This window comes from Dermacentor silvarum, chromosome 10 (genome assembly GCF_013339745.2).
Source record: "Dermacentor silvarum isolate Dsil-2018 chromosome 10, BIME_Dsil_1.4, whole genome shotgun sequence".
Classification (NCBI taxonomy): Eukaryota; Metazoa; Arthropoda; class Arachnida; order Ixodida; family Ixodidae; genus Dermacentor; species Dermacentor silvarum.
The window spans coordinates 26,901,701-26,916,949 of NC_051163.1; the positions used below are offsets into that span (position 1 = coordinate 26,901,701).

At 45.6% G+C, this 15,249-nt stretch overlaps 1 protein-coding gene across 4 annotated transcripts in view; it reads left to right on the top strand.

Moving 5' to 3' along the window:
* LOC119430955 (SCY1-like protein 2) overlaps nt 1-15,249 on the top strand; it is a 433,350-nt gene that overhangs the window by 342,893 nt on the left and 75,208 nt on the right. For all 4 annotated transcript variants that reach the window (XM_049657735.1, XM_049657737.1, XM_049657738.1 and 1 more), the window contains one exon: nt 9,627-9,773. In XM_049657735.1, the coding sequence (XP_049513692.1) occupies nt 9,627-9,773 (147 nt within the window). The remainder of the gene's footprint in view (nt 1-9,626; nt 9,774-15,249) is intronic.

Below are 15,249 nucleotides of genomic sequence, written 5' to 3' on the forward strand. Positions count from 1 at the left end.
CTGTTCCGCTTGCACAGAGCCGCACTGTCGCCTAAACTTTCCCCCAAATGCATTTTTGTTCCTCTTTTTCCCCCGACGATTGCTCTCACTCGAAATTACATTCGCCCCAGCACCTTTCCCCACCGCGCACGCTGAGCGCGGGAAATGGGACGTTTTCATTCTTGCGACCGAATGACCCGGAACCAGGCTTTGTACTACCTCCATTACGGTCGTTTATATTTTTTTCTCTCTCTCACTCTTTCACTTCCTTCTATGTCCCCGTACCGCGCTTCCATTGAATCCCTGCTCGTCCCGGAAAGTGCCATGACTGAGAACGGAACAAAGGCACACCTTTCCTTTCTTTCATTCATCTAATTGCACTCAGGGGCTCGCAACAACAACTTCATTGTCATGCATGCACGGAAAAGAACGGCAGCACCGGCCCCGCCTCGCCCGGGAGGGATGGACCCGGGCGCGCGAAACGCGTTGAGCGGAGACCGGCGGCCGTTCGTCTCGCCATTTGTCCCATCCTCAAACGCGCTCTTTCTTTCGGGTTATAGCAGCGCGTGCTCGATAATGAGCGCCAAGGTCGAGCTCACTCGACGGTGCGCGATTACTAAGCCTCGGCGCCCAGCGCGAGCACACAAAGAGCTGGAAATTGGGGCGCCGTGTTCTCGTCGAGCAAGGTAGAAACGAGAGTCGGCCAGTGTTTTCGTTCCGCGGTCCCTCTCTTTGCGTCGTGCAATCTCGATGTGCCGGGCCTGCGTGTAATCAGATTCCGTTTTAGACGGTAGCGGTGTGCTAAGAGGTACTGGCATCCCACGGTGGCCCTCGACATGCCTTCCTGGCCAGGTAATCCGCGATGGCGTAGGCGAAGGATCCCAAGAGAAAGAACGACGTGTGTATACACGGGGGCCGACGACGGCGAATATTAGATTATCCCCGCCGCCGATCTGTTCCGAGTTTTCTCCGGCGGTAACCCGCGCTGTTCAGGGCGCATGCACGTGGGGACGTTCAAACATTTCGTGCTGTAAGGCCCTGGTATTCCTCGTTTAGTCAGCGCTTCGGCGAGGCTCGAACCCTCGCGTCTACTATGTCAAAAACTCGGTAAGATGAAATTCGGTGCTACCGGGATTGCTATCGCCAAAGCAATACGTGTAAACACTCTCTGGAATGTGTTCGAGATTAAGTTCTTATACGATGTGTATAGCTGTTGCGATAACGTGACTAGCACAAAACACGTTGTGGATGAGACAGTTCGAGCCCATTGCTAATTGAAAGTTATCGTTGTTGTCTTTTTTCTTTCTCTTCTTCTCGGCGAGGAAGCATTCTGTCGTTAATTTTGTCACCAGTCGGTAGTCACGTTAGTTAAAGAGCAACAACGGGCCATACCTGCTCGTGGGGCCGGTTAATTAATCACATCCCGGTGTTCCTTAGCTGGAGAGGGGCCAGTAAACAACGCTTGAACCTAATTTGCTCTGGCGTGCTGTTGCTAAGTGCAATAGTTCGTCTTCGCTAATTGCTCAGGTGTACATCACCATTACGCCGAGGATCGCGCTGGGGCTTTAGAAACGAGCTCGTTTCCTTTATTTTTTTCTCTCTCGCCTGAAATGTCAACCAAACAGGCGGTGACAGAATAAGGCCTTACTCGTGCTGGGTTCCTGAAAGTTTACAAGATCACTGTCGACCCTCATATTAAAGGTTTTATGCTTTGCACGCTGTGCAGCTTCGTGATTGTCACACGCGCTACGGATGCTACGCAGCATTTTTTTTTTTTGACTGTGTGTTGAACGGGACACATTCTCTATCAGGTCTATGTATATGTCATTTGCAGCTCACATTGAAACTATGTGCAAGATCACGAAACGTCACATGAACTTGTAGATTTGCTTACTCACCTGGAGGAGGAGGGGCTGTTTTATAGTGCGATGAATGTAATCAATACTGAATTAGTTAATCCAAGTATTGATGTTGTCTCTTTTTTAATTGCATAATATTGCTACGGCCTAGTATTTACGATGACGAAGAGGTGAGCAGTGCGAAGACGACGACGACGATTAGAGGCTAGCGCGGGCTGTTGCCTCTTGGCCAAGTGTGGCGTATTTGTTTGTAAATATACTTCTATATAGTTTCTCGTCTGCGTGTTCCTTCGTAACATATCTGGTGGTGGTTGACGTTCTCTGTACACCTCGTCACGGAGCTTCGCAGTGGACGGTACGTCGAGCCTTCCGTCATGGCTCCCGGCGACGACAGCTCGACTCAGCCGGCTCCGACACCTGCTGCCATTTCGACGACCTACATCGCTCTCCCCGCTCCCCGTGATCCTGGCGTATTCTCGGGCAAAAATGGGGAAGACGTCGAGGACTGGATCAGCCTGTAGGAACACGTCAGCCGCAATAACCGGTGGGACCCTAATATCATGCTCGCCAACGTAGCCTTTTACCTCGGTGGCAAACCTTGAGTTTGGTTTCGGACACACGAACATCAGCTCATCAGTTGGTAATCGCTTAAGCAAAAGCTCCGAGACTTGTTCGGCATCCCCTGCGGTCTCCAATTTGCCGTGAAGAAGGCGTTATCCGGCCGTGTGCAGACGTCAGCAGAGCCCTACGTCGCGAACATTCAAGACGTCTTGGCTCTATGCCGCAAAGTTAACGCTCACATGACTGAGCCAGACAAGGTTTCCCACATTCTCAATGGCATTGCTGATTGCTTGTTTTCAACAACGTGGCGATGGTGGATGCAGTTATAAAAGAGTGCCGCCGCCTGGAACTCGCAAAAATCAACGTATCGAACAGCAGGTTGCCCGTCTACCATCTTCCGGTGCTGACGCTTCTCGCCCCTACAACACTGGCGATGTTACCAGGATCGTCCGGCGAGAGATTGAGGCCGCCTATCCGGCTGCCTTTGACTCCAGCTCAACCAATGCACCTGCTCTCCCGGTTTCCCTGATCCAGGCAGTTGTCCGCCAGGAGTTCGCAAACGTGGGTCTTCACACCGTCTGCTCGGCCCATCGCCCTGATGCCCGCCCGGATTCTTCGATTCCGCCCGGTACCGCATCTTATTACCCACCACGTTTCCGCAACCCATCTGAATGGCGCACTGCTGACGATAAGCCCATTTGTTTTCACTGCCTTCGAATCGGGCACATTTCTCGCCACTGTCACAGTCGCTGGAGTTCCTCGGCCCGGACCACTTATACTGCCTGCTAGTTTACTTATACTGCCTAGTTTACTCGCCCACGCGGCCCTTCTCGTCCCTATGTCACACGCTCCGATAATATCGCCACTGAATATTATCATGGACTACCCGCCATGGTAACCCAGTGGCTATGGCGTTGGGCTACTGAGCTTGAGGTCACAGGTTCGATGGCGGCTGCGGAGGCCGCAGTTCGATGACGGCGCAATGCAACAACGCTCCTTTATTTTGATTTACATGCCCGTTAAAAAAGGCCAGGTTTACAAAATTAATCCGGAGTCCCCCATTACGCCGCGACTCATAACCGATTGGGCTCCCGGGACTTAAAACCACTCGAATGTAATTTCTTTTCTCGAAAATGTTTACATTGTGCTTGAACATGAGCGAAATTTAAAAGAAATGCCACAGATATTCACAGTATATTGAGCCTGGTTGGCTACTCTACACTAAAGGTGTTGGGAAATGGGAAAGGCAGGACAGAATTCAGGCACGCCATTGGTTCCTTCAAATTCAGTTTGGCACAGCTTCATAGAGTGCTAGAGAATGCCCATAATTATAAAGGAGGGCTGTTGGAAAGGTTTTCTGCATGAAAATGACACAAACACGTTAGTTTACAGCGTTAATTTGTGGCGTCCCCACTGAAGTGTTCGGACTCGCGGTTCACGAGCGAGGCCCACCAAAGCGTAGTTTCTTTGTAAGCAGAGATGTTAAAGTGATTTTCTTTATTATCATCGTTATGTTTCTATGCCACAAGGAGGCGAAGCCAGAAGACTCCATTTCCCCCCAACAATTTGATCCCGTCTCGTCGATGTGTCAGGTGTCAAGCACATTCTCATGGCCGTTGTCTTCGTCCTCATCGTTGTTATAGTCGTAGTTGTCTGCGTCGCTATGGTCGTCTTCTTCGTCGTCTTCGTCTGCTTTGTCTCTGTCATCGTTATCTTCATCACAATTGTCATTGTTGTTTTTGTCGTCGTAGTTTTCATCATGATCTTGCCTTCATCGTTGTGGTCGCTTTCGCCAATTTCGTCGCGGACGTCTTCGTCACCGTTGTCTTTGTCATCGTTGTCGTCATTCATTACCATCATCGCCGTAGTTTTCAACATAATCTTGTTTTCTCGTTGTGGCCGTTCTCCTCGTTTTTGTAGTCTTCTTAGTCGTTGTGATCGTAATTGTTGTATTCATGGTTGTCGTCATTTTAGTCGTCGATTGTCTTCATGGTCGTAGTTTTTGTCATCACGTTCTCGTCGTATTCGTTGTCTTCATCATCGTCATTATTGCATTCGTCATCGTCATTGCTGTCTTTTTTATTGTCATCGTATTCGCAGTCATCGCTCCACCATCGTCGTTATGCCGTCATCGTACTCACTGTTGTCGTCATTTCCATCATGACGTCACCACAGTAGCGCCGTTGTCGTCGGTGCCATGTATGTACCATTACGCTCTTTCTTGCTACCGTTCCCACCGAAATCGTCGTTGCTGAGTCGCCGTCATTTCTGTGAGCGTAGTTGGACCATCTATACTATTTTGGATGGTATCTCGTTATTGTTCCTTACTGAAACGCAGCAACTCTCTCTGGGCGATTGGCCATGAATCGGGTGGTGAGGAAGGTATATCTAGGCTATACAATTCTCACTTCTTCGTGTTCTCTGCTGACAGGCCACATTTTCTCCCCCCGTGTAAACGCAGACAAATATCACGTAGACCGATCTACCGGTACAGCATGATATAGAGTTTCGCATTTAGAGTTCACTTGAAAGAACAGTGCGAGTTCCTGCGCGCGCTGAATGCGACCGCGTCGCAGTATCGCCGTTCCTCCCGCTGAGCAATGGGTCTCCGTTTCCTTCGATCAGCGCACAATAGCGATGAAAATCGATGGACCGGAAGCGCCATCTTGGTCGTTACCTTTTATTCAAAGACGGTGGGGCGCGCTTGAAGCTTTGCGGGCGAGTGAAGACTGCCTAAATGAGCGCGGAGGAGCGATCGTCCCGTGACCGAGGCCTCGCCGACGCCTTTCGATTCGCCAGTTTTCACTGTCTGTCGTTTCTTCAGTCGCTTTCTTTTATTTATTTAGCTCCTCTCTTTAGATTCCTTTTAGTTCCTCGCGAACGGTTCCCTGTTTTCGGAATCTGCGCTGCTTGGTACGTCAGGGCGGTTGTCTTTTGCTCGACTCGCGGAATTTAATTTAAGGGCGTGCTGGTGGCGAAATTTTAAAGCGAAGGCCTCAGACGCTTTTAGGCGCGCTATGAACTACGACTTTGAGACATTAGGACTTGAACGGTGGAACAGCGGCAGTGTGAGAAGCATGGAGAACAATAAGAGAATGCGCGCGCGTGATGGCGAGCAATTTACACGGGCAGAACCTTTCACTTGGCATCGCGAAAAGAGATAGATAGAAAGAAAGAAGGAAGGAAGAAAGAGACCTGGAAGGAAGGAAGCAAGGAAAGAAGTGAAGGAACGAAGAAAATAAGTAAAGTAGGGCTGCAACGATGTGCGCTAAAGAGAAGAAGCGACGCGACAACCAGTTTTTGTCGGTTTAAGGATACAGCGAAACGAAATGCCTATGGCAATTGCTCTCAAAACAGAAGAGAAAATTCACCCTTTAATAGTGAGCTCAAGTATTAAGCGTGAGCAAAGAGCAGTTCGCGACACTGGCCTTGTGGCGAGCCCTACGTATTTGTATACCCCTGTTTGATTCATTGCGGTTAAACAACTCAAAATATATGCGTATTCGAAATTTCTTTCTTAACGCAATAGAATGAGCTGCAGTATTACGAGGTGCCTTTTCTCATTATCGAGGACGCGCTTGGAAAGCGTAGTTAAAGCATAATTATCCCATTAAACGGCGTGAGTGCGGTTTATTGCGACCAGCCTTATGAGCGGGATCATTAACTGCAAGCTTAAGGTTGCCCTACAGAGAAATTCAAAATAGCAAAAAAATGTACGAGTATCAAGGACGTTTCACTATTTTAGTTTTTCGAACACGCATATGTTTCCTCTTAGACGACAGAAATGTGTTCTATTTTGTTATACAGGGTGTTTTTAGCGAACACTTTCAAAAAATTTTAGGTTGCCTGTGTGAGATAGCACAATTATAGTTCATGAGCTGGTCCACTCGAAGAGGCGGACATTACTTGCATAAAAAAAATCAAACGCATACTCGACTAATTATTAAAATTTCACTGATTCTAGCCCAGGACTTCGCAAGGCGATCCGGATCCACTTGGAACGAATTCGCAGGATGACACGAGTTTCGATATATTAATTCCCGAACTTTGCTGAGAAATGCATTGGCGTTCCAGTCGCTGTCTTAACAAAACGCCGATTTATGCATTGAAGCACAAACGTAACTAGAATGCCAATTCATTTCTTCGCAAAGTTCGGCAAATAATATCTCAAACTGGTGTCACCCTGAGAATTCGTTCCAAGTGGATCCATCTTGCGAACTCCGCGCCTACAATTTGTTAATTGCAATTAGTGGATTTTTGTTAATTAGTCGATTATGCATTTCAATGTCTTGTGCAGGTAATGTCCGCATCTTCGAGTAGACCAGCTCATGAACTTGAAGTGTGCTATCTGCCACAGGAAACCTTTTAAAAAATTTAAAAGTTTTCGCTGAAAACACCCTGTATAACAAAGTAGAACTCATTTCTGTCATCCAAGATTAAACATTTGTGTGTTACAAAAACTAAAATATTGAACACTCTTCGTTTCTGCGCGCGACGGGGGAAATTTAGCAAAGTAATTGAGAGACTAACTGAGCAGAATTTCAAGCAAGAAAATTAGCCTTTATGAAAAATACGCGCGAACAAGTATCGGTAAAGAAACAGCTGAGCAACGAGACATTGTTACTGTGAACGCGGCATGCTTATCGGTAAGAGGTTGGCCACTTGTCTTCCACGTATTAAGTCTACATTTTCACCACATATCGTAGCCTAACTGTATTTTTTGATTAACTTCTTCCCCCTGTGGTTGAGGTGCCCCGTAGCCTAGGTGAGGCTTAGGCGCGCAGCCCCACTGGGCAAGAATTTGGCCAGCACTGTCAACAAAACAATGAATTCACGACTGTCCTCCTACGCACAAGCAACAACAAATGTTAGGTTCCTACTTTCAATAGCAGTTATATTATTGCAATAGGATGGAAAGGTGGTGGACTGGTTGGTATTTTAGTTTCGTAAGAACCTTAAAGCGCAGTTGTGTGTTGTGAGCGTGTGTTGCGTGTCACTTTCCTCGTCTCACGAATTTGCTGCGCTCTAAGTTTCTTACGAGTATATTTTTGAGATCGCTGTGATGTATCCGTTGACAGCTCGGTGTTTACCTGAAAGTGGAGGTCAACTTGCTGTTCAGTGCTACAGGACACTTAGCCTCAGTTGCCCAGTGATCTTGCAATGTGTCGCCCTCGTAATGCTGCCACTGGACCTATAGAATCGCACGCGCGTCATAGTGCTCAAGAACTCAACACCTTCAACAGTAAGAAAAACGACAGCTCAAGGACACAGTTACAAGAAGCAGAGGACAACCTTCAATAAGTCTAACGCGAAACGGACCGCATAGGTAAGGGTTCAAAATGATTGATTCCGCGACCTTAGAGTGCGTGCGAAAGTGCCGTCAGCGATTTCACGGAACGCAGAAAACCAATTCTCGTCGGAAAAAATAACGGAGGTAACGAAATAACGCGAACTGTCGCTCCATGTATCAGCATTGTCAACACAATGGTAGCGTGACAGTACCGCATCTGCTGCTGACGCCTTTCCCACATTTCAGTGAAAACGAAAGCAAAAAAGAACGCTTTCGTTTTCATCTCCGCTCTCTTTAGTGCTTTGACGTCTGACGTGCCCGAGCGTAATCAGTTTGCGATTGCGAGAGAATGCTCGAATGTAAAGGGAGAATTGGATACGTGCTCGACTCATCGACGTGGAAGGCATGCCAAGCGCGCTCAAGATGAGGTTTAAATGAGACGCGAAAGCGGGACGAAGAGACGCCGTTTCAGAAATTGCATCTACTCAATCAGTCTGTTTGTCCCCCTCTTTTCTCTCGCTGCAGTGATTGGGCTACAGCCTCGTTTCGGAGAAGTTCTTTCGCTCTTTCAGAACACTCCTATGGTGAAATCGTTGGTGCAACGAACTGTTTTCGTAAGCCCAGCGCGCACGAACAACTTTAGACAAGTGAGATCCCGTTTCGAGTCCCTCGTTCCCTGTAGCACGCTCTTTTCCTTAGTTGCACCCTTTATGCAGTGAAACAAGCTTTCAAGGCCTTATTTAGGCGGCAAGGTGTAATTTAGCGGTGTGCACGTTGCACGCAGCGGGATACAATGGGTATCGAACGAAAAAATAATAATTAAGAGACAGTAATATGACTCGCACATTGACTTAATTACTTGTGATACAATATGCAAACCGGGGCCATAACTAAGTGCAAACGTCAGCCAGCAGTGCTCTGCCTAAATCATTTCGCTTCGAAATCCAAATTGATTTGAGCATCTCGCTGATAGTTACATGTGGAATACTTTGTTAAGAGGCAACGTCTTGCACCCACAGGGGTAGTCATTTCTCACTGTTGTCATTACTGCCATGCCGGAGGTGAGATTTCAGGGTTACCTCAATATTGGACGTTTCGCGAGCGATGCAGTCTGACCAATAACGATGAAGGTGCTATAACTGTGGTGGTGTGACCTCTTGATTTTCGTCGGGTCTCAGAAATAGACGGAAGTTTAATACGAATAAAGAAAGGTGGCAGAGTTAGCCGAATGAGCTGCTGCACAAGACCAACAAGTTACCCTTCAAATTATTCGGAATTGTCGAAACTGTGATATTGTTCGGAATAACAAGTTGTTCTTTTTCCACGCGGGTGGTCCAAGGCACGCTTCCTGTTACCCACTGTAGGGACGGCTAACGCTCTTACCCCCACCCCTCAATATCTGCTCACAAAGTCATGACTATTTTGCTTGGTCATTCCCTTAGGGCAGACATGACTCAGTATCGATACTCTCTAACCCCCAAAATCTCAGATGATAGACTGGAATCGTTATCATGAGGCTTTGCTCCGCTTTTCTGGTGGCATTACGTGACAAACTGTCATTATCATGAGGTCTCTTGCTCCATAAATCTCTCATACCAGAGTCATGGTTTATCACCATGAGTCCCATCCACCCTCAATCTGAGATTACAGACTGATGCGTTATCGTGAGTCTATTACACCCTCAATCTGTGATGACCGACTGATGAGTCATCATCAGGAGTCCCATGCCTCCTCATTCTCAATTACGGTCACGACTTGTCATCATGAGTCATTCTGTGAACGTGTCCAGAAGATAAGACTGCGAAATTGGACTAGTTGAATTGGATTTACAGTGAAATTCGTGGATTCATGGTGTACAGGAGTCGGGGGAATGTCATTGCTCTGAGCAGTTATGCAGCCAGTCAGACTTGCTTCTTTTCTTTCTTTTGCTCACGCAGCTGACGGAGGCACTGTCATTTCTGCACTATTCGTGCAAGCTGATCCACCGGAACCTGTGCCCTCAGTCGGTGATCGTCAACAAGCGCGGAACATGGAAGCTGGCTGGCCTCGAGTTCACCGAGAAATGTAGTGACACCGACCTGTTGGTAAGTTCGGTGCACGCATGTCATTCTGCGAACTTGGAATATATCCTTCAATAGTGACATCTAGGCGCTGTGCGCGCTGTTGCCGTCATCGTCGTGGTGCCCCAGTGCAGCTCCAGTGCCCGTGTTTGGCACTGGAGCTGCACTGCCGGCATTCGGGGGCAGTTGGAGCCCCGATGCGACCGTGTAAAGGTGGTAGTACTGCCTGTTCGTCTACGTGGAGTCCGCCTCTGAGAGCCTCAGCTGGTCGTCCGGCTCCGAAGCCACGGTCCTAGTCCTAAACATACCAATTGGAAACGATACACCAGTATCGAAAATTATCCAGCGTCTACAATAACCCTGCCGTATTATTGCGATGATGGGGTCTGTTGTCGTAGGAAGACTAGTACTGTCATAAGAAGATGTCAGGCTTAAGACAATAATTGCCGCCTTTGCGATGATATCAGTTTTGTTGTAACCGCAGATTGGCGCGGCGGAATTTTTATCTCGGTGCGACAGGAATTCGTGTCGCGACGACAGATATTCGTGTATGATGACAACACAATGTCATCAAATAGGACAAAAAAAGTCCTTTCGTAAAAAAAAAGAGTTACTTTTGGTTAGTTTTTTTTTCGACCTAATGTTCGCAACGTTTCTCCAGCAATTAATTCTAACACTTACGGAAATTACTACTTCATCAACTGCAATTGTCATTTATACTTCGAAAGTATCAAATAGATCATTATAGCGGAAAGCAGATACTTTGTAGGCAAAAAATAAATTTCAGAGTGAAATACCAATAATACCGTCAACTTGCAAATCCCGGAGTGCTATTTCTCTTGGACCGCCAGAAAATTGACGTGCAATTTTCCGCCACGAGTTTGTTTCTTGACTCATTCGTCCCGAAGGCAGCCAATGAATGGACAATTTGCCGATCTTCGTTGTTAAACTTCTCAACGCTTCCGCATTTAAATTTGTCGTTTAAGACTTGTGCACGCACTAACGGTTCATGGACATTGTACTGTTTCTCACCACTACCTCTTAAGAACTGAATGAATTGAAATAAACGAAATGAACCAATATAAAAAGTTTCCAGAGGATGAAGAATCCAGCCGGCGTTACCTGTCTGCTACAGCTGCATCAGCTTTACATCAAATTAAAACTGAAGCGTCGACCAAGCGTCGACCTAGTACATCAAGAAGGTTTCGAAGAAACCTGCACCAATTCTGTTATTGCCTTACTTCGAACTATTTTAGAAAGACCTCATAATTACGTTGCTTTTTCACCTACAACGCGGTCAGGTGGTACTACAGAAACCTTTCCTCGCAATGACTACTCAACAATGTAATACCCTACTTATTATTGTTATTATTATTAGTTATTGGTCTACTGATTGCTAGAGAAATGTAGTAGCCGAGGTACTTAAAACACCACTCTCTCCCCAGCAAACGATCTATAACAGAACAGGAAACGTCCCTCTTAATACATGGTAATTATCAATGAATAGAATAAAGATTGAAACAGTGAACAAAGAGGAGAGGTAGCTGGCGTTTCCAATAGCATTGCCGTTTCTATCATGGTCGTGCGTTGGTATCGTCGTGCGTTGGTCGTAAAAGTGGGGCTTCCCACAACCCCATAAAGATAAGCTTTATGCACGGAATTCGACATGGTATTTTGCTTTCGAAAGCAAAACTCTGCCATCGTACTTGTTCAAGTCCGCGGCAATTAACGGCTCTTACGCTTTGTCATCCGCGCTCCATTGCTCTGACTTCAAAAAAAAGAAGATAGAAAAGAGAGAGAGAGAGAAAAACTCAAATCATCAAGAACCTCTAATTCGTCGCTTGAGCCAGAAGGTCATCAGAAGTCGAGAGCAAATAGCCGAAAAGCACTCACTCGTTTGATCACCAGGTCTGCTCGTGATATTTAAACGACTTTGGCACTATAAAGTAGGATGGCCGGCAGGAGCACAAGCCAGGAGGCACGTCCGGTGCCGTTATTCTCTATGGAATTTGAACAAGATCTTAAGCGACGGCGTAGAATAAAGTTTTCTGCACCTGTCCCCAGCAAACTCAAGTGGAGCAAAAACGAAGCTTAGCACTAACGACAAACAGGGGAGCCCCGACAATGAAGAGTTCATTTTTTTCCAGCTCATTTGATTCCGTTTCCGCATAGTATGAAGCAGAAGGGACCCGAGACAAAAAGTTTGGTTCTGGTTCACTCTAAAGGTGTCTTTACTTCCAGTAAGAAGGCGCGCAGTAAACACTCCGAATGCGTAATCAAACATGTTAAACATATGCAGGGTGTCTGCCTTTTTTTTTAGGTCTAACCCTTTTTTTCAATACCTATAAAGTTTACTCGAATTACGTCACTACGCATGAATTATCTTCAAAGGTGGACTTCATTTGCAAGAAAAACTAAATCAACGCATTCACTAGCAAACTAATTACGTCAGTCAACTTCTAAATCGTCAACAAAGCCCAGTTCCGCAATTCTAAATTTCCAAATGGCCGTGTAACAGCGAAATAACTGGCGCCAAATCATTCGTTCAATGTACCTGATTACGCGCGGTGCAACGCGATGACGTAGTCATAACCATCGTCTCATATGTTAGCACCAGTAGGATGCAAAGATTGCGAAAGATTGCGAAAGATAACGAAAGATTACGAAACAAAAAGTAATACGAAAGAAAAACTGTATTTAACGAGCCTCTAATAAGGAAATTTGCGATTGCTGAACAGTTACCGTCGAATACCGAATGGAATACCTAACATTATCTCATTGCTTAACAAATTGATACGTAAATAGTGCGCAAAATCCTGGGTTCAGAAAATATCAGGTCATATACAATATTTTGAGCATGCATTTAGTACCGTTCACAACTGTATACGTCCGCTCAACTGATGGGCTTCTAAATGGTAAACTGTTTAATGCGATAGCACTTTATGCCCCATTACGCGAAAATACGTCGGCGTCGGCGTGACCGAAAGATGGAACCCGGGCCACCGGGGGCGACACGGGCATGCTGGCCCGACACCACGGTGGCTCCACGGTTCTGGCTGACTAAAGGCGGGGCCTAGTGCGTGCGTCATTGGGCACGTGACGGCGCAGCCAATGGGGAGGAGGTGGCGCCACGTCATGAGTGTATACAATGAGCGCGTTCATGACCTTCCGAGGTCTACAAACGGTATAATACTGTCGCATTCCCGCACGTAAGCAGTCTTATGTCTCTCGGCCAATTTTTTTTTTCAGTTACGTGGCTCCAATTTACAATGAGAGTCATAAAAACAAGATAACAGCTCGGTAACCGAATGCACGCAGAACGCTGTGTTCGTCGAAGGAGATAAGTGTGGTACAACAGTGGTGCACGTTCTTTTAATCGGATGCAAAAAAATGGTCAAATTGGCCAAATAAATTGAGACAACAGGGTCACTGAATTTACAAATTTTTTTTTCGTTCGTAAGTTGTCTCTGTCATTGGGCGGTAGCCTACTCTAACAGCACGTCCAGAAATGTTTTCTTAGGAACAGTTTTAGCGGAAGATGTTTTTGTGAATTCAGGCTCCGATTCATAGGCTCCTTGAGAGGAATCTTTAGCTCGAAGTTTCCTATTTAGATCCATGGAAACGCTAAAATCGTTTTACCCGGTAACAAGTGCACCAAATTTGATGAATCTGGTTGCATATACACGAGAAACTGAAAATCTGGTTACTGTAGGCAGAAAATGTCTTTATTTAGGCTGTCGTTCTTTTTATAAAATTGTTGAAAATTGCAAAATTTGAGAAAAAGACTGATTAAAGTTTACAACTGTCAAACTCGCAAAATGAAAAAAAAAATATCGCAGTTTTGTAAATCGCACCTAATAATACATCTAAAGTGGACAAAACTGTAGTATGCACTCCTCTGAAACATACTACTGAATTGCGAATGGGGCTTTTGCAAAACCCTTGTAAACATTGTAACAAATTAACATAAGTCGTAAATACTCATCTCAAATTTAGTCGCTTTAAATGATCTAGCAGATGCAGTTTACAGAACTGCGATATCTGGTTTTGGTGGAGTCACAGATTTGTAAACTTTGCGCTTCTATATTTTTTTTACACTTACTGACTTTCGGCAAATTTTGTAAGAAATTGCAGGCCCTTATTCAACATTTTCCTTCATAGAGTCAACAGGATTTCACGTTTTTTTCTTCAGTTTTTTTCAAGGGAACCAAATTTTACTCAAATCAGTCTATCGACTATAAATGTATGTCTGCGTTATGCAACTTTCGAATTGTAAAGTAGGGGTTGACCCCAAACAAAAGCTTGGTTTAGAAGCCGGAAGCGAATTGGTTAGGGCACGTTGGTAATTCATCGTTATACAGACTACATAGCGCAATACCTTCTTACTCGCTCTCGGTTCTTTCCTCCATTTGCAGATTCAGTTGTCTATATATATATATATATATATATATATATACTCAAGATCCGCATTAAAACCTTAGTTGAAAGTCAGCGCTTGTCCTGTCCCGACCTGTCCGTTGTTCTTACTGTGCTGTGTACTGTGTATAACGTTTAAAAGCCAAGCATTCTGATTGAATGAATGGCAGTTTCAGGGAAGGCGTTATGGGTACCTCGGTTTCGCTCAGAATCAGGTGTCTCTGCACAACAAGCACAGCTCTCCTGCAGCAGAATAGTTCGAAACAGTTCCGCATTTGCGTTGGTGTTTCTTCCTAGATAATCCAATCAGTTCTGTTACCCATTATATTCAAACAGAAGCGAAAGTCTACGAACCGAAAGCAAAAGCTATTCGATTCGTATTCGGAATGTTTAAATATTCTCACGATTTGTATAACTGTATTTCGTCGAATAATACCCACCGACTAGCATGGAGATTCTTATACAATTAGTGTTTCTGATTTTGAAAACCCGGCGACGCGAACTTCGCTTTTTTGTTCTTTTTCTGGAGTAAACGCAGCGACGACTTCAATTGTGTGTGATTCGGTTTATTTGTGCTCTCGCAGTTTTCAGGACTTCGTACATTGAAATCCTACTCTGCAGTTAAAGTGACACTTTAATGTATGCCAAAGCTGAACAACGAAATAAAGTGGTTGAAATACAGTCAGCCGAAAGTTTCAGAAGTGTGGACGATATTCAAAAGTTTCTTGCAACAAGAAAGACCTGTTTACACAACTTCCGTCAACAACCAGCGCGGAAATAAAAAAAAAACGCCTACTTTCCACGGTCAAACTTTACTCCATTCTCTCACAGCACGCTTCCATCATTCTTCACTCTAACGCTGCAAAGACAACCCATCTCGAGACGTGAATGAAACAGAGCTCTTAAAAGACTGGGCGATTATAACGCGTTCTAGTCTAAACTAACAGGAGAGAGAGAGAGCGAAAGAAATGGCGTTTCTATGCACCCACGAACCAAACCTTCCATCAAAGTTCGCGAAAACCTCGAGCGTGCTTTACGGGCGAGTTCGCGGCAAACCGCGTTAGCGTGACGTCGCTAAGAGGTT